The sequence below is a fragment of the Rhinopithecus roxellana genome, chromosome 10, assembly GCF_007565055.1.
Source record: "Rhinopithecus roxellana isolate Shanxi Qingling chromosome 10, ASM756505v1, whole genome shotgun sequence".
Classification (NCBI taxonomy): Eukaryota; Metazoa; Chordata; class Mammalia; order Primates; family Cercopithecidae; genus Rhinopithecus; species Rhinopithecus roxellana.
Genome location: NC_044558.1, coordinates 120967764 through 120993599, shown reverse-complemented (window position 1 = coordinate 120993599; position 25836 = coordinate 120967764). Strand labels below are relative to the sequence as shown.

Sequence of the window (25836 nt, the reverse complement as noted above, 5' to 3'; positions counted from 1 at the left end):
TTTCCTTTTTCTTTTTTTCTTGAGACAGAGTCTCACTCTGTCTCCCAGCTTTTTTTTTTTTTTTCTTGAGACGGAGTCTCACTCTGTCTCCCAGGCCAAAGTGCAGTGGTGTAGTCTCGGCTCACTGCAACCTCTGCCTCCAGGGTTCAAGTGATTCTCCTGCCTCAGCCTCCCAAGTAGCTGGGATTATAGGCACCCACCACCACACTTGGCTAATTTTTTGTATTTTTGGTAGAGACAGGGTTTTACCACATTGGCCAGGCTGGGAACTCCTGACCTTAGGTGGTCCGCCTGCCTCGGCCTCCCAAAGTGCTGGGATTACAGGTGTGAGCCACCGCACCTGGCCTTTTTTTGTTTTTTAAAGAAGAAACTAGTTTCCTTTGCCAGTATCTTATTAGCTGTGCCTAGTGATGAGCTTTTTAAGTCCATAACTTTGTATAGCAACCACATCTGCATGATTATAATTATCTCAAGGAAATTTATTTATAGCCCCTTTTCTATTTAAAAGGTTTAGAGTTACCTCTTTATGCTATTACAAGCTTATTTTTGTCACGTCATTCCACGTGGAAAGGTTCTGAGCTCTTCATAGAGTACAAAGTTTAAAAATAACTTGTGAAAAAGAAAGCAGCAAAGCAAGACCAACTGAATGTTCTTTAATTTTTTAACAGAATGAGTGCTACTGAGTAACAACAGGTTTTTGTTTTGTTTTGTTTTGTTTTTTTAGCTCCTAACAGATAATTCTTCTCCAGACCAGGGACCAAATAAGGTTTTTGATCTTTGCGTAGTGTGTGGAGACAAAGCATCAGGTAACATTAAGAATAACCTCCTGAAAATAAAAAAAGAAAAAAAAAAAACCTCCTATATGCGTCGTGTTGTTGAAATAACTACCACACTACCATGTTTCTTCTACTTAAAGTATGTCACTTTTATGGTTCATATTTGTAGCCTATAAAATTTAACTAATTTTTTCCCGAAGTTCTTTTTTTGTGATAGAGTCTCACTGTTGGCTCCGGCTGGAATGCAGTGGCGTGATCTCAGCTCACTGTAGCCTCTGCCTCCTGGATTCAAGCAATTCTCCTGCCTCGGCCTCCCAAGTAGCTGGGGCTACAGGTGTGTGCCGGCACGCACGGCTTATTTTTGTATTTTTGTTAGAGATGGGATTTCACCATGTTGGCCAGGCTCATCTCAAACTCCTGACCTCAGGTGATCCACCCTCGCCTCCTTGGCCTCCCAAAGTGCTGGGATTACAGGTATGAGCCACCATGCCTGGTTCCAAAGCTCTTTATTCACTTATATTTTTTTTTACTTCAGTGCAGTTTAATTTGATTTGTAATGAAATAAAATGCATATTTCACTTTTGAAAGTGAACATGTAAAACAAAATTTTTTTTTTTTTTTTGAGATGGAGTCTTGCTATGTCGTCCTGACTGGAATGCAGTGGCACAATCTTGGCTCACTGCAACCTCTCCCTCCTGGGTTCAAGCAGTTTTCCTGCCTTGACCTTCTGGGTAGCTGGGACGACAGGTGCGTGCCACCACGCCCAGCTAATTTTTGTATTTTTAGTAGAGATGGGCTTTCACCATGTTGGCCAGACTGGTCTCGAACTCCTGACCTCAAGTGATCCACCTGTCGTGGCCTCCCAAAGTGCTCGGATTACAGGCATGAACCACCATGCCCGGCTGTAGAAAAATGTTTTAATGTGAAAACTAGAAATTTTGGCCAAGGAATCATTTAAAAATGATGACTTCTGATCTTTACTAATATATTACATTAGGCCAGGTGAGATGGCTCATGCCTGTAATCCCAGCACTTTGGGAGTGGAGGCAGGAGGATCGCTTGAGGCCAGGAGTTCAAGACTAGCCTGGGCAAGATGGCAAGACTGTCTCTACAAAAAAAAATAACAAAACTGGTCAGGTGTGGTGGCACAAGCCTGTAGTTCCAGCTACTTGGGGATATCACTTGAGTCCAGTAGTTCGAGACTGCAGTGAACTGTGATTGCACCATTGCACTTCAGCCTGGGCCACAGAGTGAGATCCTATCTCTAAAAAAATTACAATAAATAAATAAAAATAACTTCTAAAAATGTTTTTTATGTCAGAAGCTCAAAAATCAGTTTCACCTCATGTTGTTTAAAGGGAAGAAATTGGCTTATTTCATGTCTGTTCTGAAATAATGTGACTTTCATGTTTTCTTAAACATTTTATCTCTAGGACGTCATTATGGAGCAGTAACTTGTGAAGGCTGCAAAGGATTTTTTAAAAGAAGCATCCGAAAAAATTTAGTATATTCATGTCGAGGATCAAAGGATTGTATTATTAATAAGCACCACCGAAACCGCTGTCAATACTGCAGGTTACAGAGATGTATTGCGTTTGGAATGAAGCAAGACTGTATGTATTAGCTTTTAAGGAGAAAATACTTTTTAAAGATTCCAGCAAACTAGAAGAGTATTGAAATTAACAAATTAAAATAGGTCAAATATGTATACTTTTTAGTTTACAGTTTTCCAACTAAAAATATAAGAATATAGACATACGTATGTATTTTTTATTTTTTCAACTAATATTTATTGAATATCTGTGTAAAAAGCACGTATTTGTAGTTTGGCAGAAAGTTTAACTAGCTTAAGATACCAGTTTACTTTTTGATTAAACTACTAAAAGGTGATAAGTAAGATAATGACAATACCTAGTATTGATTGAGCTCGCACTATGCTAGACACTACGCTTAGCACATGTATTAACTTACTCTCACAGCAATTCTCTGCAGTAGATACTAGGTTACCCATTTTACATTTGGGTAAACAGGTTGAGAAACCTGCTCAAGGTCATACAACTAATATAAGTGGCATAAGCTGGCTTTGAATCCTGGCAGTTTAACAACCTTACTGTACTATCTCCTAAGTGTTATGAGATAAAATTCTTACAAATATTATATATTATATTTTAGAAAGGAAGACCAAGTAGTTGAATTACTTCTCAAAAATCTCTTGGCCTTAGTTAATAAAAGATCTACCTTAGGCCTTTTTGTTCCTTTCAGTATTTTTTCAATGAATTAAATTTCACTTAATTTTTTTTAAAGCTCTCATATAGATAGGTAAGTGACTACTAACTTTAGTTCTTTCTTCTTGATGGTGAACTTTTAAAAAAGAGTTCCTTTTCATTTTTATCACAGGAATGGGGGAGCAGGGAGAGAAAAAAGAATGAGAGATGCAAATTGGTTAGTTTTACTAATCTAAAGCAACTTTGTTGAACTCGCACATAATTTCTAAAGATTGATGGTTATCTTTGGAGTTTAGTATGGTAGCCATGTCTCCTATTAGCAGCATTTAGCTTACCTACAGCTTACATTCATAATTGTCTGTAAATCCTATATTGTGATATGATAGTTTAACACATTTTTGTAGCTGTCCAATGTGAAAGAAAACCCATTGAAGTATCACGAGAAAAATCTTCCAACTGTGCCGCTTCAACAGAAAAAATCTATATCCGAAAGGACCTTCGTAGCCCATTAACTGCAACTCCAACTTTTGTAACAGATAGTGAAACTACAAGGTAAAGTACAACAGACACTGGGTAGCTGGTCATTTTGTTTTTCTTCCCAATGAAACTCAGGCCAAAATGTGTGCTTATTTGTTACAGGTCAACAGGACTTTTAGATTCAGGAATGTTCGTGAATATTCATCCATCTGGAGTAAAAACTGAGTCAACTGTGCTGATGACACCAGATAAGGTGTGTTTAGTACAATTTAAAGCTTAGATATTTTTAAGCATTTTAAAATGTTTTCCTAATCACTTCCTTTGCTTTGGTAAATTGCTTTGTTCTTTAATATTCCACATTACAAGTTGCCTTTTTTTTTTTTAACGTAAATTAGAAATGTTCAGCCGGGCATGGTGGCTCACACCTGTAATCCCAGCACTTTGGGAGGCCAAGGCACGTGGATCGCTTGAGGTCAGGAGTTCAAGACCAGCCTGACTAACATGGAGAAACCCCGTCTCCACTAAAAATAGAAAAATTAACTGGGTGTGGTGGCAAATGCCTGTAATCCCATCTACTCGGGAGGCTGAGGCAGGAGAATCGCTTGAACCTGGTAGGTGGAGGTTGCGGTGAGCCAAGATGGCACCACTGCACTCCAGCCTGGGCAACAAGAGTGAAATTCTGTCTCAAAAAAAACAAACAAAAATCAGAAATGTTCCTAATTTCACTAGGATGATTATCACTTCAACATGAAAGCAACAAACACATACTCTTCCCTCATCTTGAAATACGAGTCCTCAGTAAAAGACATTTATAGGTGTAAAATTCTTAATATTTCTTTTATGTTCCCTTACAGATGTGTTAGTGCCAAAATACAAGGTTTTTTTTTTTTTAGTGCCAAAATACTTAACATATTTAAATATTTCAGGTAAAAGGAAATTCTTAGCTCACCTCCATCAAAGTCAAGAGTAGGAGTAGGACTGCAAGAGCTCTCCTATCATGTATCCAAGTCATCCAGTTCTCTTAGAGATTGGAGCAGCTCTATGTTAGACCAAGGGTCTAAAGGAAAAACAGTTTATTTAAATTGAACATGAAGAATTTCTGTATTTGTCAGAAGCCCTTTGGGAGAACAAGAAGCAAAAATTTCTCCTGAAAACAGATTTTAGGAAGCCTACGATCAGGGTTTCTCTCAGCCTATGATCTGGGTTTTTTATTTGTTTGTTTTTTAAAAGGGTCCCCTCTGTTACCCAAGCTGGGGGTGCGGTGGTGGCACAGTAATGGCTTGCCACAGCCTTATCCTCTCAGGCTCCAGTGATCCTCTCACCTTAGCCTCCCAAGAAGCTAGGGCTGCAGGCACATGCCACTGTGCCTGGCTAATTTTTCCTATTTTTGTAGAGACCAAGTCTCATTGTGTTACCCAGCTGGTCTCGCACTCCTGGGCTCAAGTGATCCTCCCACCTCGGCCTTCCACATTGCTGGGGTTATGTGCATGAGCCACTCTGCCTAGCCAGGATCTGATTTTATATAACTTATAAGATTATTTGTCCTACTTATGCAAGATTCGTTATATATTTGTCACTTGATGCTCTAAGATACCCTAAATACTTAGGCTCCAAAATCCAATTTCATCTACCACTTACTAGCTGTATAACATTAGGCAAGTTATTTGACCTGTTAGTGCCTCACTTTCTCATCTGTAAAATAAGAATAATAAGAATATCTTACAGATTGGGCTTTAGCATGTAATTGCTAGGTGAGGCAGTGGCCTCTTGCCATATATTTTGGAAAACTTCACTTAGCCCTGTCTACATGATTCAAGGTTAGAATGATAATTGGTTTTATTGACATACTAACTCCTTCAGGAAAGGAAGGAAACTAGATTTCGTTGACAGACTACTCTGCTCAGACAGTGCTCTCTTGTATATCTCTATATGAAATTGTTAGGACAACCTTATGGTAAGCTTCTCTGACAAATGACCCCAAAACTCTGAAGTCACAAGATGAAAGTTTTTTATGTTGACTAAGAATCTTTAGGGGCAAAAACTTAAGAATCCAGTTAGATGTGTTGCTAGAGAGAAGAGAATATATAAGCTAAGTTTTAGGTGAAAAAAGCATTTAAAAATTGTAACTAATGTACTTTTTATTCAAATATAAGAAAACTTCCTGGGGCAGTGCTTAACACTGTGGGCTTTTCTGGGCACAGTGGCTCAAGCCTGTGTCCCAGCAACTCGGGAGGCTGAAGTTGAAGAGCTCCTTGAGGCTAGGAATTTGAGACCAACCTGGGAAACATAGTGAGACTCTGTCTCTAAAAACAAAAAAACTTATCCAGACATGGTGGTACATACCTGTAGTCCCAGCTATTTGGGAGGCTGAGGCAGAGGATTACTTGAGCCTAGGAGTTCAAGGCTGCAGTGAGCTATGATCATGCCCCAGTACTCCAGTCTAGGCAATAGAGTGTCTCTAAAAAAAAAAAAGCATAGACTTTTGCAGTCAGCCAGTCCCACTTCTACTATTTGGGTCATTCTTCTGGTTGGCGATAGAGGAATGATGATTTCTATTTCACAGGGTTGTTATGGAGGTTAAATAAAATGCATGTATGGGTATTAATTATGTAAGAACCTAACTGGTAGGGTTTTCAGTAAATGATTTTTGGACCATAGATTAATTTAGGGAGGGCACAAAAATTGTTTTATTCTACTCATTCACCAAAATAAATCTCACAGAAACTGAATAATTGTTATAATAAATGAAACATCATGGGAACATATGTGTTATTTTAGGATTAAGAAGACCAAGAAGGGCTGGGTGCGGTGGCTCATGCCTGTAATCCCAGCACTTTGGGAGGCCAAGGCGGGCGGATCACGAGGTCAGGAGATCAAGACCATCCTGGCTAACACAGTGAAACCCCTTCTCCACTAAAAATGGAAAAAATTAGCCGGGCATGGTGGCAGGCACCTGTAGTCCCGACTACTCAGGAGGCTGAGGCAGGAGAATGGCGTGAACCCGGGAGGCAGAGCTTGCAGTGAGCCGAGATAGCGCCACTGCACTCCAGCCTGGGCGACAGAGCGAGACTCCATCTCAAAAAAAAAACCAAAAAACCAAAAAACAAAACAAAAAAAAAAAACACCAAAAAGAAAAACCATGAAGAAAGTATTAATCAAAACGATACCATTAAGGGATTGGCCCAGTAGGCCATAGGAGGCAAGTTAAAAGGCTTTTCATTAGATTGGTAATAAATTTAAATAAAATAAAGCATCAAATATATGAAAATCTATGAATTAAAGATTATACTCAGAAAAACTCATCTATCACAATTAGAAATTGCTAGAATATCAACTTCTTGCTCTGAAAATTGATAACTAAGTAAAAGAAAAAGTACTTACCTGCCTTTCCTGTACAAATTATATTTCTGAGGTTGTGAAAGAGTTGAGCGAAAATTCTTTTTTATAAAAGAATTGTAGTTAATGTACAAATAATATACATATTTTCAACAAACATTAAAAAATGAAGACAAGCCAGGCATGGTGGCTTATGTCTATAATCCCAGCACTTTGGGATTCTGTGGCAGGTAGATCACTTGAGCCCAGGAGTTTGAGACCAGCCTGGGCAACATGATGAAACCCCATATCTACAAAAAATAAAAAAATTAGCTGGACATGGTGGTGTGCGCCCGTAGTCAGGAGGCTGGGAGGATCACTTGAACCCAGGAGTTGGAGGTTGCAGTGAGCTGAGATCACACCACTGCACTCCAGCCTGGGCGACAGAGTGAGACTCTGTCTCAAAAAAAAGACAAATCGAAAGATCAGTATCTTACCTATATAGAGAGAGTCTTCAACTCCAGTAACGAAAAAGTGAAGAGAATAATGGGTAACTGATCTATTTCTTTTAATGTTTGTGTTTAACACAGTGCCTTTTAACACATTTATTTAACACAGTGTCTGGCAAAAGTTGGCATCTTAGGAAGTCTGTTCAACAATTCATTTGCCCTTTTTCCCCCCTTCACTAGTATTCTTCATATTCCATACAAGTTTATAGTTTGTATAGTAAGTTTTAGAAATTGTATTCAGGAGGCTGAGGCAGGGAGGATCACTTGAGGCCAGGAGTTCAAGACCAGACTGGGCAACACAGCAAGACTCCATCTCTAAAAATGAAAAAACGAGCCAGGCATAGCAGTGCACACCTGCAGTCTCAGCTGCTCAGGAGGCTGAGGCAGGAGGATCACGTGAGCCCAGAAATTTGAGGATGCAGTGAGCTATGGTTGTGCCACTGTACTCCAGTCTGGGTGACAAAGGGAGATTTTGTCTCTTAAAAAAAAAAAAGTAACATATATAGCCAGGTGCGGTGGCTCACGCCTGTAATCCTAGCACTTTGGGAGGCTGAGGCGGGCAGATCACGAAGTCAGGAGATCGAGACCAAATTAGCCAACATGGTGAATCCCATCTCTGCTAAAATACAAAAAATTAGCTGGGCGTGGTTGCATGTGCCTGTAATCCCAGCTACTTGGGAGGCTGAGGCAGGGGAATCGCTTGAACCCAGGAGGCAGAGGTTGCAGTGAGCCGAGATCATGCCACTGCACTCCAGCCTGGCGACAGTGCGAGACTCCGTCTCAAAATATATATATACATGTGTATAAACATTTCTTAAGAAATATACCTGATGTTTTTAAACTTGTATTTTCCTCAAGAAATTTCTGAAAGCTCAGAGCCCTTTAACTTTCCAGGTTTCATTTATGCTGTTCTTTTTTCTTGGCATATCATAATCTATTATTGAATATTTCAGATTGAAAAAAATACTGATACCAATTCACAGAATTTTAATACCCTTCTTTTTAAAGGCTGAATCATGTCAGGGAGATTTAAGTACATTGGCCAGTGTGGTTACATCATTAGCGAATCTTGGAAAAACTAAAGATCTTTCTCAAAATAGTAATGAAATGTCTATGATTGAAAGCTTAAGCAATGATGATACCTCTTTGTGTGAATTTCAAGAAATGCAGACCAACGGTGATGTTTCAAGGTAAAGTCTCTTTTGATTATCAATGTCCTTTTGTTTACATGCCTTTCAGTATTTCTTAAAACATTTTTATGTTAAATGCTAGTTATAAAAGTTTCAGAAAACAAATACAGGTTGATTATCCCTTATCTAAAATGCTTTGTTCAGACCAGAAACATTTCAGATTTCAGATTTTGGAATGTTTGCATTACTCTGGGTACCATGCAGGCCTTTCTGACCTTTTCAAAAATATCTTTACACCACAAAGAAGAGAATATGCAAAAATCCACCGTGAGTAATGCACATAGATCTTGGCTCCTTATGGGGAATCAGGGGAACCTGCCATTGGCATATCTGGCCTGTAGTGGGCGTGCTTGCTTGGGGGAATCTGGGCGTGTGCAGAAAAGATTTATCAGCTGGGAGGGTCTTTTTTCCCTTTTGGACAGGGAATAAACTGTTATACACCTGCATTTTGACTGCAGCCCATCATGAGAAGTCGGGTGTGAAATTTCCACTTGTGGCATCATGTTGGTGCTCAAAAAGTTTCTGATTTTAGAGCATTTTGGATTTTAGTATTAGGAATCCTTAACCTACATTTCTATTTTCACTTAGAAAAATTAAGGCATAGTAAGTTTTAACTGAAAACCTGCATTCATTATGACAAGTTATATTCTAAATGACAAAATCAATAAATGAATATTAGAAGATTAAACATGTAGTCTTAAAACTTAGGAATTTTCTTCTTCTAAAGAGGAAGATGTGTATGGAGAGTGAAACATTTGTCATTCTCAGCAATCATGTTGATCCTACTCCTCAATTTCTAGTGATGAAAATTAATGTAAAAGATTTAGTTTAATCAACTACAGTTTTAAGTTACACTTGAAGAAAGTAGTATCAGAATTCTGTTTTTTATTCTGTAAATACTAATGCTTAGGATATAGAAACAATGTATCAGGCTTTTCCTACACTGAGTTTATCATTTAAAATATGAATAAGCTGAACACATTAGTGTATAGGAGGCTGAGGTGGGCAGATCACTTCAGCCTGGGATTTTGAGTCAAACAGCAACTAGACCCCATCTCTAAAGGAAAAAAAAGATATGATAAAAATACACTGAATTGGCCAAGCGTGCTGGCTCACGCCTGTAATCCTACCACTTTGGGAGGCCAAGGTGGGTGGATCACCTGAGTTCAGGAGTTTGAGACCAGCCTGGCCAACATGGTGAAACCCCAGCTCTACTAAAAATGAAAAAAATTAGCTGGGTGCATGCCTGTAATCCCAGCTACTTGGGAGACTGAGGCAGGAGAATCGCTTGAACCCCGGAGGTGGAGGTTGCAATGAGCTGAGATCATGCCACTATACTTTAGCCTGGGCGACAGAGTGAGACTCTTTCTCAAACAACAGAATATATATATTGAATAAACTACATTTAAGAGTCACAATAAGTAGTACTTGGTTGAACATGAGATTTCAAGGAACTCTAGGAGGCCTATTGAAAAATATGGGGAACTATTTTGAATAATTATTTAGTAACATTAGTTTGTTATTATTCTAATATCAAATTGTTACAGTTTAGATTTAGCTATGTGACCACACATTTTAAAATACTCTCTGCCCAGGTGCAGTAGCTCATGCCTGTAATCTCAGCACTTTGGGGGGCTCAGGTGGCAGGATTGCTTGAGTCCAGGAGTTGGAGACCAGCCTGGGCAACATAGTGAGGCCCAGTTTCTACAGATAATTTAAAAGTTAGCTGAGCATGGTGGTGCGCACATGTAGTCCCAGCTACTCGGGAGGTTGAGGTGGAAGGATCACTTTCTTGAACCCAGGAGTTCAGGATTACAGTGAGCCATGATCATGCCACTGCACTCCAGCCTGGCTGACAGAGGGAGAACGTGTTTCAAAAATAAACATGAGTAAAGCAAAATGTTTTCTGAATTTTTAAATAAAATTTAAGACCTATTGTACTGTGCATAATAAAGTAAACATAAGTTCTTTTCCTTGTTCTAAGTAACTTTTGTATACAAAATAAATAGACTGATAGTCTTGTAGTATCAAAAATATAATGTTTTTTAAAAATAATTCATTAACAAGAATTTTGTTTAATTGAGACAGGGTCTTGCCGTGTCAACCAGGCTGGAGTACAGTGGTGTGATCATAGTTCACTGCAGCCCTGGCCCTCCTGGGCTCAAGCGATAAAAATATATAACTTTTAAAAGCATATTATTGTATGAAAATATGAAGATGTTTCTCCCCCTTAATTATACAAGATTTTAAAAAGAGACTTTAGGCCAGGCGTGTGGCTCATGCCTGTAATCCCAGCACTTTGGAAGGCTGAGGCGGACATATCACTTGAGTTCTAGACCAGCCTGACCAGTTTTTTTAGGCTTAAATCTTAATTCTAGAATCCTGTGTAGAATTGTTATTTTATTGTGGTGTTTGGTCAAGCTCACAGCTTCTGATGTCTTCATACAGGGCATTTGACACTCTTGCAAAAGCATTGAATCCAGGAGAGAGCACAGCCTGCCAGAGCTCAGTAGCAGGCATGGAAGGAAGTGTACACCTAATCACTGGAGATTCAAGCATAAATTACACCGAAAAAGAGGGACCACTTCTCAGCGATTCACATGTAGCTTTCAGGGTATTTCTATATGTTTTTTTAACTTGCATGTTGTATTGCTTGATTTTGATCTACCTTTCAAAAATCAAAGTATGTTTGTTGTGCTTTTGAAGTCAGAAATATCCCTGATAGAATTTCAAAACAGCAGCTGAAACATACTCATGTGGGCCAGGCACAGTGGCTCACACCTGTAATCCCACCACTTTGGGAGGCCCAGGTGGGCAGATCTCCTGAGGTCAGGAGTTCGAGACCAGCCTGACCAACATGGAGAAACCCTGTTTCTACTGAAAATACAAAAGTAGCCATGCATGGTGGCGCATGCCTGTAATCCCAGCTATTCAGTAGCCATGCGTGGTGGCGCATGGCTGTAATCCCAGCTACTCAGGAGGCTGAGGCAGGAGAATCGGTTGAACCTGGGAGGCAGAGGTTGCAGTGAACTGAGATCACGCCATTGCACTCCAGCCTGGGCAACAAGAGCGAAACTCTGTCTTGAAAAAAAAAAAACAGAAAAAATACTCATCTGCATGTAGAAACAAAAATTTTTTAGGCTTTTCTCTTCTGTTGATTATCAAGATACTGAATAAGCTGGGCATGTTAGTGTGCATCTGTGCAGGAGGCTAAAGCCTTATGTAGGTAAGATAATGGCTTAATAAAGCATCCTGTTATTAAGTTAGTTATAATAGCAGTTGTTGGGTTTAAATCTATAAAAGTTAGCTTTTATAACTTTTCAGCACATTTTATTAAACTTTTAAGTATTGGCATTCATGATGTGTTGAATGGACTGCTTTTGTTCAATGCCTAGCTACTACTATATTGTAAATCAATAAGACCCAGATAGTTTGTTCTTACCGTAGTAATTACAGAGAACTCCATTTGTTATGTATCACCTTAATTAGCTGGCTTCCAGCATTATTATAAGATACCAATTGGCCAGGTGTAGCTGCTCTCACCTGTCACCCCAGTACTTTGGGAGGCTGAGGCCAGAGGATTGCATGAGCCCAGGAGTTGGAGACCAGCCTGGGCAACATGCCAAGACCTCATCTCTGTTATAAATAAAAATTACATAATAAATTAAAATTTAAAAAGATACACATTTAATATATTTTAACTTTTAGTTGTTAAGTTATACTTTTTAGCCATTTTGGAGAAGGTGCATTTATAATTTATTTTGTTCCCGTAAATAATTATGGGTTTTGCCATTACTTTTAAGGCTGCAATTACTTTTTCACCAACCTAATTTTTTATGACAGAAACAATACATGCAGAATACTAGATATAATACATGGAGAAGACTAGAAAATCACTTTCTACCCTTTTTTTGATTTTTCATTCAAATAATGCTTGGACAGAGTTATAGCCATGCTCACTGTGGAGACCCTACATTAAGATCCTGTTGTTTTGACTCCTCCATTTTAACCACTCAGCTGTGGATACTGTTAGCAAGATGTATGCAAAGGGATTGAATGCATACAGATTTCACTTAGCAATATATAGCAGTCCTGGAATACCTGAGGGTGACTGCTCATTTTACTATAGATTATAAAATTCCATGGATTTTTTTAAGGAGAATATGTACAGCTATCAAATAAATATGTATATCAGTAGAAATTATGAGTGCAAAGTAATATTTGTATTTAAAACTTTGACTTGGTAGAAATAGCTGCAGAGAAACTCTTTGGCTTAAAATAGTGTTATTTGATGTAGTCAATAAAATATATCAGTGAAGTCTATTTTTATGTAAAATTTTACCAAAGATAATTTACATGGAAAAAATTAGAAATGTTTTTTTCTACACTCTACAGGAAAATTTTTTATGAGTGCTATAAGAAAAAGTAATTGGAATAATATTCTAAAAAATTATGGTAAGATTTATGGACAAGGGTGGAGCAAGGCAAAAGTTGATTTTTTCCCATTATTCTTTCTTATTCTAGATAAAAGACATTCTTTTGTTTTCTTAGGTTTATGTTCTGTGTTGGATTTAAATGGGAGGAAGGAAGAAATGAGACAGATGTAGGAACAGGACCCACTATGAGGGAAAAGGACAGAGTGCTCTTAGAAAGTAGGGGTAGTTTACCTGTTTATTGTTGATGTTGGTCCTCAAAGTTTTTGATTCCTTGAAATATTTTGGAGAGAAGAATTTGGCAAATTACAACTTTTTTTTCTTCCTAGGATTGGCTTTTGTCGTTCCATCTTTGTCTTCTTAAGTATCCTCACAGTCAGCACTATAAATTTTCTTACTCTCCTGAAAAGGACCGCTTCACCTTTCTTGGAGTCTTACTTACAGCCTTGTGAAGTCAAATGTTTTACTTTTCAGTGATTTCCCTGCATAGCTCCTAGAGTCTGGTAATTTCATGGTTCTCACATTGAAGTTTTCTGGTCATGGGTTTCAAGACCCTACATCTGTAATCAAACAACTCAATCCTCTCTTACTTGCTGAGCTGAGTAGCATTTTGTTCCTCTGTTGCATTTCTATGTACACTGTAGTTTGCAGCATATTTTCACGTACACTGTTTCCTTTGGGCCTCACCACATATGTTGAGGTTAGAATTTTTTTTTTTTTTTTTTTTTTTTTTTGAGACGGAGTCTTGCTCTGTCGCCCAGGCTGGAGTAGTGCAGTGGCCAGATCTCAGCTCACTGCAAGCTCCGCCTCCCGGGTTCACGCCATTCTCCTGCCTCAGCCTCCGGAGTAGCTGGGACTACAGGCGCCCGCCACCTCGCCCGGCTAGTTTTTTGTATTTTTTAGTAGAGACGGGGTTTCACCATGTTAGCCAGGATGGTCTCGATCTCCTGACCTCGTGATCCGCCCGTCTCGGCCTCCCAAAGTGCTGGGATTACAGGCTTGAGCCACCGCGCCCGGCCTGAGGTTAGAATTTTTAATTTTTTTTTCTTTCTTTTTGAGATAGGGTCTCACTCTCACCCAGGCTGGAGTGCAGTGGCATAATCACAGCTCACTGCAGCCTTGACCTCCTGGGCTCAAGGGATCCTCCTGCTTCAGCTTTTCATGTTGCTGAGACCACAGGCATGTGCTACCACACCCAGCTAATTTAAAAAAATTTTTTTGTAGAGATGGGATCTCACTTTATTGCCCAGGCTTGTCTCATATTCCTGGCCTCAGGCGATCCTCTCACCTCAGCCTCCCAAAGTGCTGGGATTACAAGCATGACCCACCATACCTGGCAGGGTTAGAATTTTTATTCTCATTTGATGGATGAAGAAAGAGATGTAGAGATTTTTAGTGTCCTGTTCAAAGCAATCTTAGTAGTAAGGAGAAATAGTCTAATAATGAAACTTGAAGTTTGATTTTGAAAAATCAAGGGCAATAGTAATATTTAAGATTTTTATTGGCCAGGCATGGTGGCTCATGCTTGTAATCCTAGCACTTCGGGAGGCCTACGCGGGCAGATCACCTGAGGTCAGGAGTTCGAGACCAGCCTGGCCAACATGACGAAACCCCGTATTTACTAAAAATACAAAAATTAGCCAGGCGTAGTGGCGCATGCTTATAACCCCAGCTACTCAGGAGGCTGAGGCAGAAGAATTGCTTGAACCCGGGAGGCGGAGGTTGCAGTGAGCCAAGATTGCATCGCTGCATTCCAGCCTAAGTGACAGAACGAGACTCCATCTTTAAAAAAAAAAAGAAAGAAAGAAAAAAAGATTTTTATTAAGCTTTATAATTTTTGGTATGATTTCATGTACTTTGTTTCACTTGATTCTTAAAATCTCCTTAGAAGAATAATCATGGTAGATCATATTCCCATTTTAGAAATTGTATATATACAACAGAAGTGAGGTGGTTTTGGAAATTGCATATACTTACTTCTAAAATTTTATTATCTTCATATTAGAATCAGTCTTTCTGGTCATCCATGTTTGCAACTTTAGAGGAAGCTATTCTCCCTAAGCCTCACTCCTCTCATTCCATAACTGAATTTTAACCATTCTATTGCTTGAATTTTCTCCCTTTTCATTTCCTTCACCATATTTTAGGCCTTTTAAAATTCCTTTCTTGATTTGTTACCCTAATATATTTGCTTCCAGTCTTTCTTTTCCATCTTGTCCTGTGTGCTGGTACCAGCGTTACATTTGTTAAAAATCAAATTATGTCACTCCACTACTTACCATCCTTCAGTAGTTTCCCATTGCCCATGTTATGAAATTAAGTCTAGTCTCTATAACTTGACCTTTTAGGGCCCTCCACGTTCTGACCCAGCTGCCCATCATTTCTCACACACGCCATTAGCTTTCTTAGCCCTTTCTATAGCTCATTCAGTTTTTATTTTATTCTTCCACTGAGACAGTAGCACTTACTGCTTCCCAGTGAACTCTAAGTAAATAGTTACTGAATAAATATGTAATCTAGGGTCATACTGGTAATTAGGCGAAGTGATTAACGAAAAGTCAGGAGCAGACTCCAGATCTCCTGACTCAAATTATTTTTTTATAGTTGTGTGGAGATGGGGTTTCACTGTGTTGCCCAGGCTGTCTCAAACTCCTGGCCACAAGCAATGATCTTCCCACCTCAGCTTCCCAAAGTGCTGGGATTATAGGCCTGAGCCACTGTGCTTGTGCTCAGCCTCCAAAGATTTTTTTTTTTTTTTTTTTTGAGACCAGCTCTGTAGCCCGGGCTGGAGTGCAGTGGCGTGATCTTGACTCACTGCAGCCTCTGCCTCCCAGACTCAAGCCATCCTCCCACCTCAGCCTCCTGAGTAGCTGGGACTACAGGCATGCACCACCACTCCCAGCTGATCTTTGTATTTTTTTTTTTTTTTTTTTAATACAGATGAGGTTTCATCATGTTGCCCATGCTGAGCTCTATGTTACTCACGAGCTCCAATGATCCGCCCACCTCGGCCTCCCAAAGTGCTGGGATTATAAGCTTAAACCATCACACCCGGCCATGCAGTGATTTTTCAAAAGCTATGTCAGCCGGGCGCCGTGGCTCACACCTGTAATCCCAGCACTTTGGGAGGCTGAGGCGGGTGGATCACAAGGTCAGGAGTTCAAGACCTGACCAACATGGTGAAACCCCGTCTCTACTAAAAATACAAAAAAAAAAAATTGGCTGGGCCTGGTGGCGGGCACCTGTATTCCCAGCTACTCAGGAGGCTCAGGCAGGAGAATCACTTGAACCCAGGAGGCGGAGGTTTCAGTGAGCCAAGATAGCACCACTGCACTCCAGCCTGGGTGACAGAGTGAGACTCCATCTCCAAAAAAAAAAAAAAAGCTATGTCATGCAGGCTGTTACAAGATTTCAATACAGAAACTGCTAGAAAGATATGTAGAGGCATCTAATAACTTGTAAAATAGATTGGTCAGGTTTAGTTCTTGTCAACGCTCTTTAAAAATTCAGCTCAATATATTGAACTTTTCTAATTTGAAAAATGTGTATAATTCGATTTATAAACCTAAAGATCTACAGGCATTTTGGGGAAGCTCACTCTCTCTATATATAGGAATAAAACTTTGTCTTTTCAGTCTCAAAGACTTGTTAAATGGACTATTGTTTCTTTAGCCAGCGTTAGCTTTCTGATTCAGAATACTAGAGTTTTATTGAGCATGTAAAACAGATAGATTATGAAACATTCTCTCTATAAGTTAACTCAACATGGTGTGTGTAGTAATATTTTAAATAATGAGTCCCTTTAGTGTGTGTTGTAAACTATTTCCATTTTATGATTAAAGCAGCAGAAAGTTTTCAGAGTTACCACCACTGTTGTGTAAACCAAAACCATTATCTCCAGTGTTTACACATTACAAGTATTAATATTTAAGTGCAATTTTAAACTGTTTTGCAAAGGATTTTTGTTTTGTTTTGTTTTGTTTTTTGAGACAGAGTCTTGCTCTGTCTCCCAGGCTGGAGTGCAGTGGCATAATCTTGGCTCAGTGCAACCTCCACCCCCTGGGTTCCAGCTATTCTCGGCACTTCAGCCTCCCGAGCAACTGGGATTACAGGTGCACACCGCCATGCCCGGCTAATTTTTTGTATTTTTAGTAGAGATCTGGTTTTACCTTGTTGGCAGGCTGGTCTTGAACTCCTGACCTCAAGTGATCTGCCTGCCCTGGTCTCCCAAAGTGCTGGGATTACAGGCCTGAGCCACCATGCCCAGCCCTACAAAGGACTTTTTTGTTGTTGTTTTGCATCTTAGTTGCCCCTTCCCCCAAAACTAGTAATTTTTGGTAATTCCCTTAGTTTTTCAGACTTTCTTTTTACTCGCCTTGGGTAATTCTGAAAAGATATGATATATTGTGTTTTTTAAGATGTGGTCTTGCTCTGTTAACCAGGCTGGAGTTCAGTGGCACAATCCTGGCTCACTGCAGCCGCTACCTCCTGGGCTCAAGGGATCCTTCTGCTTCAGTCTGCTAAGTAACTGGGATTATAGGTGCACATCACCATGCCCAGCTAATTTTTTTATTTTTATTTTTTATTTTTTATTTTTTATTTTTTTTTGAGACGGAGTCTCGCTCTGTCGCCCAGGCTGGAGTGCAGTGGCCGGATCTCAGCTCACTGCAAGCTCCGCCTCCCGGGTTCACGCCATTCTCCTGCCTCAGCCTCCGGAGTAGCTGGGACTACAGGCGCCCGCCACCTCGCCCGGCTAGTTTTTTGTATTTTTTAGTAGAGACGGGGTTTCACCGGTTAGCCAGGATCATCTCGATCTCCTGACCTCGTGATCCGCCCGTCTCGGCCTCCCAAAGTGCTGGGATTACAGGCTTGAGCCACCGCGCCTGGCCAGTTTTTTTATTTTTGGAGATGAGGTCTCACTGTGTTTCCCAGGTTGGTCTCAAAATTCCTAGGTTTAAGCAGCTTTTCCACCTCAGCCTCCCGAGCTGCTGGGATACAGGTGTGAGCCATCACACCTGGCTAAATTTTTAATTTCTTTTTTTTTTTTTGTAGATATGGGTCTTGTTATGTTGCCCAGGCTGGTCCTGAACTACTGGCTTCAAGCAATCTTCTCACCTTGGCCTCCCAAAGTGCTGGAATTACAGGCACGAGCCACTGCGCCCAGCCAAGAATTGTCTTAAATAATTGTATTTTAACTTACTGCTGTGATAAACCTTTCTCAAACATTCCTAAATATGTAAAAAATTTTCTTCTCACTTGCAGAATTTCAACTATTAATTGTCCTTTTATTACTTGGTACCAAAATAGGTAAACCATTCTTGGCTAATAATGAACAAAGGCAGGGTTTTTTTTTACATTTTTATCTAACTTTTCTTTGTTTCAAACCTCAAGCCTAAATTTTAGATAGAAGATACCTTTGAGGGGCCAGGTGGGGTGGCTCACGCCTGCAATCCCAGCACTTTAGGAGGCCGAGGCAGGCTGATCACCTGAGGTCAGGAGTCAGACCAGCCTGGCCAACATGGTAAAACCCCGTCTCTACTAAAAATACAAAAAAATTAGCTGGGTTGGTGGCACACGCCTGTAGTCCCAGCTACTGAGGAGGCTGAGAAAAGACATTCACTTGAACCCTGGCAGACAGCTGAGATCACACCACTGCACTCCAGCCTGGGTGACAGAGCGAGACTCCATCTCAAAAAAAAAAAAAAGAGAGATACCTTTGAGAATCTGATGAAAGCTATAATAGTCATTCCCTAGAAAAATGAATGTGGGCACATCTATCTACCCCACCCAGAGGTAGCCACTGTTAACTGTGTGACGTGTTTCCTTCTGTACTTTTTAGGTATACATAAATATGTGCTCTTTAACATAAATTGGGTCATCTATTTAATACATACTGTTTTACAGTTTTTTCTACTTGGATGTCTGTGAGATTTTTTGTATGCCATTACATCTCAGTTTATCTTTCCAATTTTAATGCCCACATATGTTCTATAACATGGATTACTCTTTTCTCTAGAGATAGAAATGTGGGTTGTTGCCAGCATTTAATTTCATTGTTAGATGTAGAGCTGCAGTGGACATCCTTACACATGCTTTTTTGTGCATGTATGCAAGTATTTTGCTGGAACAGATTTAGAAGTGGTACTGCATGTACTTTAACAATTTTGGTAGATATTACCCCACGCTCGGTAGTGTGTACCCAGTTTTCTGTATCCTCACTATACTTGATACTACTGATTGTTACAGTAATTACAAAGTAGAAAAATTTTCAACAGTGGTCAGACATTTTAAAGAACTGGATCAGCAATATAAACTGACCACTTGCTAGTAGTATGTCCACAGGCATACCTGTAATTTTTAAAATATACTTTTTTAAATTTAGTGCCAGTTTGGGTTTTTTGGGGTTTTTGTTTTGTTTGTATGTTTGTTTTGAGATGGAGTCTCACTCTGTCACCCAGGCTGGAGTGCAGTGGCATGATCTCGGCTCACTGCAACCTCCACCTCCCTGGTTCAAGTGATTCCCCTGCCTCAGCCTCCCGGGTAGCTGGGACTACTCACCACACATGGCTAAATTTTTTTTGGTATCTTAGTAAAGATGAGGTTTCAACATGTTGGCCAGGATGATCTCGATCTCTCGACATCGTGATCCACCCGCCTCCGCCTCCCAAAGTGCTGGGATTACAGGCACGAGCCACCATGCCCGGCCTGCCAGTTTTTTTAATAGGGAGGTTTCACACAGAATGTGCTCTTTGAAAAACTGAAAGAGCTGGCAGTGCTGAGCCCACAATTCCATATGTTTTCACTGCACTGAATTCAATTCACAGCTGTACCCTTTATCCGGGAATAAATATGCTCTTCCCAGTTGGTTCAAGCAAGCCTGTTGCACTCCTTACTCTCCTGGTCTTGTAAGCATTTTAATTTGTTAACCCCTTACCCTAAATGAAAGAAACATTTAGCGGACAGGATTTTTCCTAAAACTGAATTTGTTGTATGCTATCATTAATAGAGAGAAAGAAGGAAAAGAAACACATTGTTAGACCAAGACAGGAAGTAACATAACCAGATAGTATCATAGTTGATATTTATTGAGATTCTGCTTGTCTGAATATTGGCGTGTTAGAAACTATGGGCTACTTATTTATTCTAAGCCCTGTTAGCTGTAAATTCTAGTGACTTGGATTATTTAAGATTAGCTTTTTTCATGAATATATTAGCTCTCATTTGATGTGTTATGTTTACATTCAACTTTTTCAAAGAAATGATAATTTAGAACTTTTCAGTCATAAGATAATTTACCTAAATCCCTGTTCATACTAGCTCACCATGCCTTCTCCTATGCCTGAGTACCTGAATGTGCACTACATTGGGGAGTCTGCCTCCAGACTGCTGTTCTTATCAATGCACTGGGCACTTTCGATTCCTTCTTTCCAGGCGCTAGGGTGAGTGTTTTGAAATCTTGACTATAAATGTGATTTTGCAGCACAAATGTACATTAAACAAAACTTTTATTTTGGGAAGATTTACATTAAAGGATAAAACAGTATAACATTATAGCTTCAATTTGGGTCATTCATATGACAAATCATGGCAGCTAACTAGTATTTTCTTTGTATTTATGTGGAAGAGTATCTATATTTTATAGTTTGACTAAGTTAAGAATTTGGATGGAACAGAATTTCAGTAGAATTGATAGATTATGGCTAGTATTTGTAACAGGCCTTTCATTGGCTCATAGATAGAGAGACTAAACTGCCCTAGGTTCTTGTTTTTCTCTCATCACTACTATTTCAGTGTTCATCCCAGGCATGTTACTAAAGAGCTGAATTTTGCCTACAGTGGTTATGTTAAAAGTATAATTGTTTTCCAATCATGTGGTTCAAGGAAAAAAAAGAAAATGTAAACCCCCATAGTACCACTACAGTGACTTAGAGGGTTAGTCTTACCACTCAAGAGTACATCTGAAGCTGGGCATGGTAACTAACACCTGTAATCCCAGCATTTTGGGGGGTCAAGGCAGGAGGATGGCTTGAGGCCAGGTAAGACCAGCTTGGGCAACAGAGCAAGACCCTGTCTCTACAAAAAACAAAATGTTTTAATTAGCTGGGCATGGTGATGCACACTAGTAGTTCCAGCTACTCTAGAGGCTAAGGGGGGCCAATCACTTGAGCCCAGAAGTTCGAGGCTGAAGTAAGCCATTATCACATGGCTTACTGCACTCCAGCGTGGGACGGAGCTAGACCCTGTCTCTTAAAAAGAAAAAAAAAGAGTATATCTATATTCTGTTCTGAAGAAATCAGATGAGATAGAAAATGGCCTACTGTAAGAAACTGAAGCTTTACCTAAATACTCTGTTCTGAAGAATTCAGATGAGATAGAAAATGGCCTACTGTCAGAAACTCAAACTTTACCTAAATACTCTGTTCTGAAGAATTCAGATGAGATAGAAAATGGCCTACTGTCAGAAACTCAAACTTTACCTAAATACTCTGTTCTGAAGAATTCAGATGAGATAGAAAATGGCCTACTGTCAGAAACTCAAACTTTACCTAAATACTCTGTTCTGAAGAAATCAGATGAGATAGAAAATGGCCTACCGTAAGAAACTCAACAACAACAAAAAAAACTTTAAGGCCAGGCGCGGTGGCTCAAGCCTGTAATCCCAGCACTTTGGGAGGCTGAGATGGGCGGGTCAGGAGATTGAGACCATCCTGGCTAACACGGTGAAACCCCGTCTCTACTAAAAAATACAAAAAACTAGTTGGGCGAAGTGGCGGGCGCCTGTAGTCCCAGCTACACGGGAGGCTGAGGCAGGAGAATGGCGTAAACCTGGGAGGCGGAGCTTGCAGTGAGCTGAGATCCGGCCACTGCATTCCAGCCTGGGCGACAGAGCGAGACTCCGTCTCAAAAAAAAAAAAGGAAACTCAAGCTTTACCTAAAGTTTGCCAAATTTATTTAAATTGTTTTAAAATAACTGGTGTGTTTAAAGGCAAAACAATGGAAAAAGTTAAGCCCATAGTTAGAAAGTTTTTATTCAACTCCTAGGACCCTACTCACCAGTATGATTTTGTAAACAATTCGCTTTCACATCCTGTATACCTGTTCTTCTGTTTACCAAGTGGGAATAATAATTGCCCACCCCTTATCCTTAGAGACTATTTTGAATATAACAAACATGTGAACATGATTGTAAAAGGCATACAGATAATTGAATAAAGGTATATTTAACATTATAATTTGGTTTATTAATCAGCATTATACTATGCATTAAATCGTGCTCAAGATATTATAGTTACATAGACTAAAAGCTTGATTTAGAATGATTAACTTTTAAAATGATGGTCAGTCCTTTTAACATTCAACTTTCAGAATTCCTCTAGTTTTGTGGGGGTTTTTTTGTTTAAGAGATGAATTCTTCCTCTGTCATTGAGACTGATCTGGAACTCCTGGGCTCAAGCGATCCTCCTGCTTTAGCCTCCCATACAGGCGTGCACCACCTCGCCCAGTGTTCAGTGTGTTTGTTTGTAGAACAAAGATAATGTAAATTTGCATATTGGCAATTGATTTTTTTATTTAGTTGGGAGTCTTTTTTTCGACTTTGTAATTACTGAAATGATCAATAGTATCAAGTATAGTGAGGATACAGAAAACCAAGTACACACTACCAAGGGTGAGGTAATCTGGAAAACAATTAGTCTATTATCTACCAAAATTTTTAAAACAAGTACTTATACTGGAGTGCAGTAGCATGATCTCGGCTCACTGCAATCTCCACCTCTCAGGTTCAAGCAATTCTTATGCCTCAGCCTCCTGAGTAGCTAGGACTACAGTTGTGCACCACCAAGCCCAGATAATTTTTGTATTTTTAGTAGAGAGAGGATTTCGCCATGTTGGCCAGGCAGGTCTCAAACTTCTGACCTCAAGTGATCTGCTCACTTCAGCCTCCCAAAGTGCTGGTGTTACAGGTGTGAGCCACTGTGCCTGGCCAGCAATTGATTAATTTTAAAATATTAAGTGTAGTTCACTCATCTTGTAACTCACATTGATGTCTAAAAAGTAACCTGGTGACATTTTTCATAATAAGCTATCAGTTATAATAAAACAACAAAAGGGAGGAATTTTGGGGAGTGGTTTGAACTCGTTGAAGTATTTACACCACCATTGATCTTAAGTACATCTATTAAATTGAGTATAATTATCCTATGGAAATAACGCAGATGTTGAAGAAATCAAAAATAAGGCCTCAGGAAGTGTCTGTTTATGAAATAAGTCATTTTTATAGTGGTAGCCACATTTTCCTGTGATCTGTATTGAGAATCAGTTTCAGTGTTAACAACCACAAGATTCTATGTAATTAGAATAACTTGATCTAGCAATCAAGGCCATTATGCAAACTCTTATTTTTTATCCCTGTCTAGATGATTCATAGATCTTATTCATGTGTTGACTTAATCATACGGATATAATGATGGAAAAATTCTGTTATATGGAAATAAAAGCTATTCTAAAAGTAGAAACTGGCATTAGGTTGCATTTTTATCTAAAAATATAAAAGTTGGTGACAAAGTTCTAATTTTACAGAGAGAAACAGATAAGCAACATTAATCATTTTCCGAAATCAAGATTGTTTTGATCACTTACTTTAATTCAAGACAACAGTAACTTAAATAATTTTACTCAACAGTGCATGGTTAGCAGCTTTGTATTTTACAAGGCTTCTGTATTTTACAAAGGTGTTGATTTTCAGTATACAGTTAGTACTATTTATATTTTACAAGGCTTCTGTATTTTACAAAGGTATTGATTTTCTGTTTTAAGATTTGTAGTTTCAGTACTTAGAGTAATTCAGTTGTGGTTTTAAGTTTTCCCTGCAAAATTTAGGTTAAGTGACTATATGAATAGTGGTAGATTCCACTGCAGGGTAGTGGAGAGTACTTGTCATGATTTGCCTGGAGTAAGTATGGCAGCAATCATCTCTACCTAGATTCTTACAATATAACCAAAAGCTCCAAGCCACCACCATTTACCACAGGAGACTTTATTTATTGAATAATGTAATCAGTAGCCTTCCATTAAATGCTAAGCCAGAAAGCTGAATCTTTTAAATTACCACTGAAACATAATATAATGTTTCCTCTAACTTTGTGGTTTTGAAACCTGTAATTTTTTGGGTTCATTGCCATATCACTGATACTTTTCCCTGAGGACTGGTGCCTTCAGTATTACCAGATATAAGTGGCTCAAAAGTTATATTCCTTTATGAAAGTAAATAGTATAAACAATTATATAACCTCTAATTGTGAGTCCTATATACGTATTTTAATGAATATTAACAATGTAAACCAGGCGCAGTGGCTCATACCTATTATCTCAGCACTTCGGGAGGCCAAAGTAGGCTGATCACTTGAGGCCAGGAATTCAAGACCAGCCTGGCCAACATGGCAAAACCCTGTCTCTACTAAAAACTCAAAAATTAGCCGGGCATGGTGGCAGCCGCCTGTAATCCCAGCTATGCAGAAGGCTGAGGCAGGAGAATCACTTGAATCCAGGAGATGGAGGTTGTAGTGAGCTGAGATCATGCCACTGCACTCCAGCCTGGGTGACAGAGGGAGACTCCACCTCAAAAAAAAACCAAAAAAGTAAACCCACAATATAGTGTAGTAGTTAGAGAAAAATACCTGTACCTATTTGTAAAAGAAATTAACATATTTAGTGTTTTGCAAGTTAATGCTTTTTTAAAAACTAGAGATGGAGGTCTCACTATGTAGTCCAGGCTGACCTCGAACCCCTTGCCTCAAGCGATTCTCCCAACTCAGCTTCCCAGAGTACTGGGATTACAGGCATGAACCATCGTATCCGGCCTTTTTTTTTTTTTTTTTTTTTTTTTTTAAATTTCAACACTTATGTTGCTTTCTAGATGCCTTAGTGATAACCTTAACTACAGTCTCTACTCAGCTCTTTTTGCTTCTTAAAGGAAAGATGTTTTGAACATAAAGTACAACAGTCATTTATTTTCCTAACAGGAAAAACTGGTAGCAAGCATGCCCTTAACATCCCAAAATATTAACGTTAAATGGAGGAGTCTCTACTGAGAAATTTGACTTTTGCATTTTACTTGCTAAATTGTGTAAGGAGGTATAAAGAAGCAAAAAGATTCAAATTCTGTTTTTATGCATCTGCTGGCTTTTGTGTCTTTGGACCAAGTAACCTAAATGAGGCTCAGTGTCTGTAAATTAGGAGCAGAAATATGCTTGATTATGAACTACATCACATAGGTGAGATAATGAATGTAAATGTATCTAAGCCATTGCCTACTGCTAAGTAGATAATAAAAGGTTATTTTTCTTCATTCTCTTAAAGACCATCTTTTTAGAGTAGCCTTGCTGTTTTTCTTTCCTAACATAATTGAACTTTTAAAAAAATTTTTAATAATAATATTTTATTTTTTTATTATTTATTTTTATTATTATTTTTAATTTTTTTATGGTTTTTTTTTTTTTTTGAGATGGAGTCTCGCTCTGTCCCCCAGGCTGGAGTGCAGTGGCCTGATCTTGGCTCACTGCAAGCTCCGCCTCTCAGGTTCACGCCATTCTCCTGCCTCAGCCTCCTGAGTAGCTGGGACTACAGGAGCCCACCACCACACCCGGCTAATTTTTTGTATTTTTAGTAGAGACAGGGTTTCACCATGTTAGCCAGGATGGTCTCGATCTCTTGACCTCATGATCCGCCCACCTCGGCCTCCCAAAGTGCTGTGGGATTACAAGCGTGAGCCACTGCGCCTGGCCTCATAATTGAACTTTTTAAAAACATAACTAGCTATACCATCAGGGTTTTTGGTTTGGGGTTTGGATAAATGTAAACAGTTATCTTTCTGTAGTTGGTTCCTACAGTCCTTTCACTTTTCTTTCGGAAAC

General features: G+C 39.3%; 1 protein-coding gene across 3 annotated transcripts in view; it reads left to right on the top strand.

Annotated features, from left to right (window-relative positions):
• The window catches only part of NR2C1 (nuclear receptor subfamily 2 group C member 1), a 58949-nt gene that overhangs the window by 13150 nt on the left and 19963 nt on the right, over positions 1 to 25836 (top strand). For all 3 annotated transcript variants that reach the window (XR_004059660.1, XM_010383916.2, XM_010383915.2), the window contains exons 4-10: positions 725 to 806; positions 2210 to 2389; positions 3406 to 3553; positions 3641 to 3731; positions 8311 to 8492; positions 10941 to 11106; positions 20243 to 20364. Coding sequence is in view for 2 of the 3 variants with exons in the window: in XM_010383916.2 (XP_010382218.1) it covers positions 725 to 806; positions 2210 to 2389; positions 3406 to 3553; positions 3641 to 3731; positions 8311 to 8492; positions 10941 to 11106; positions 20243 to 20364 (971 nt within the window). In the remaining variant the exon portion in view is untranslated. The remainder of the gene's footprint in view (positions 1 to 724; positions 807 to 2209; positions 2390 to 3405; positions 3554 to 3640; positions 3732 to 8310; positions 8493 to 10940; positions 11107 to 20242; positions 20365 to 25836) is intronic.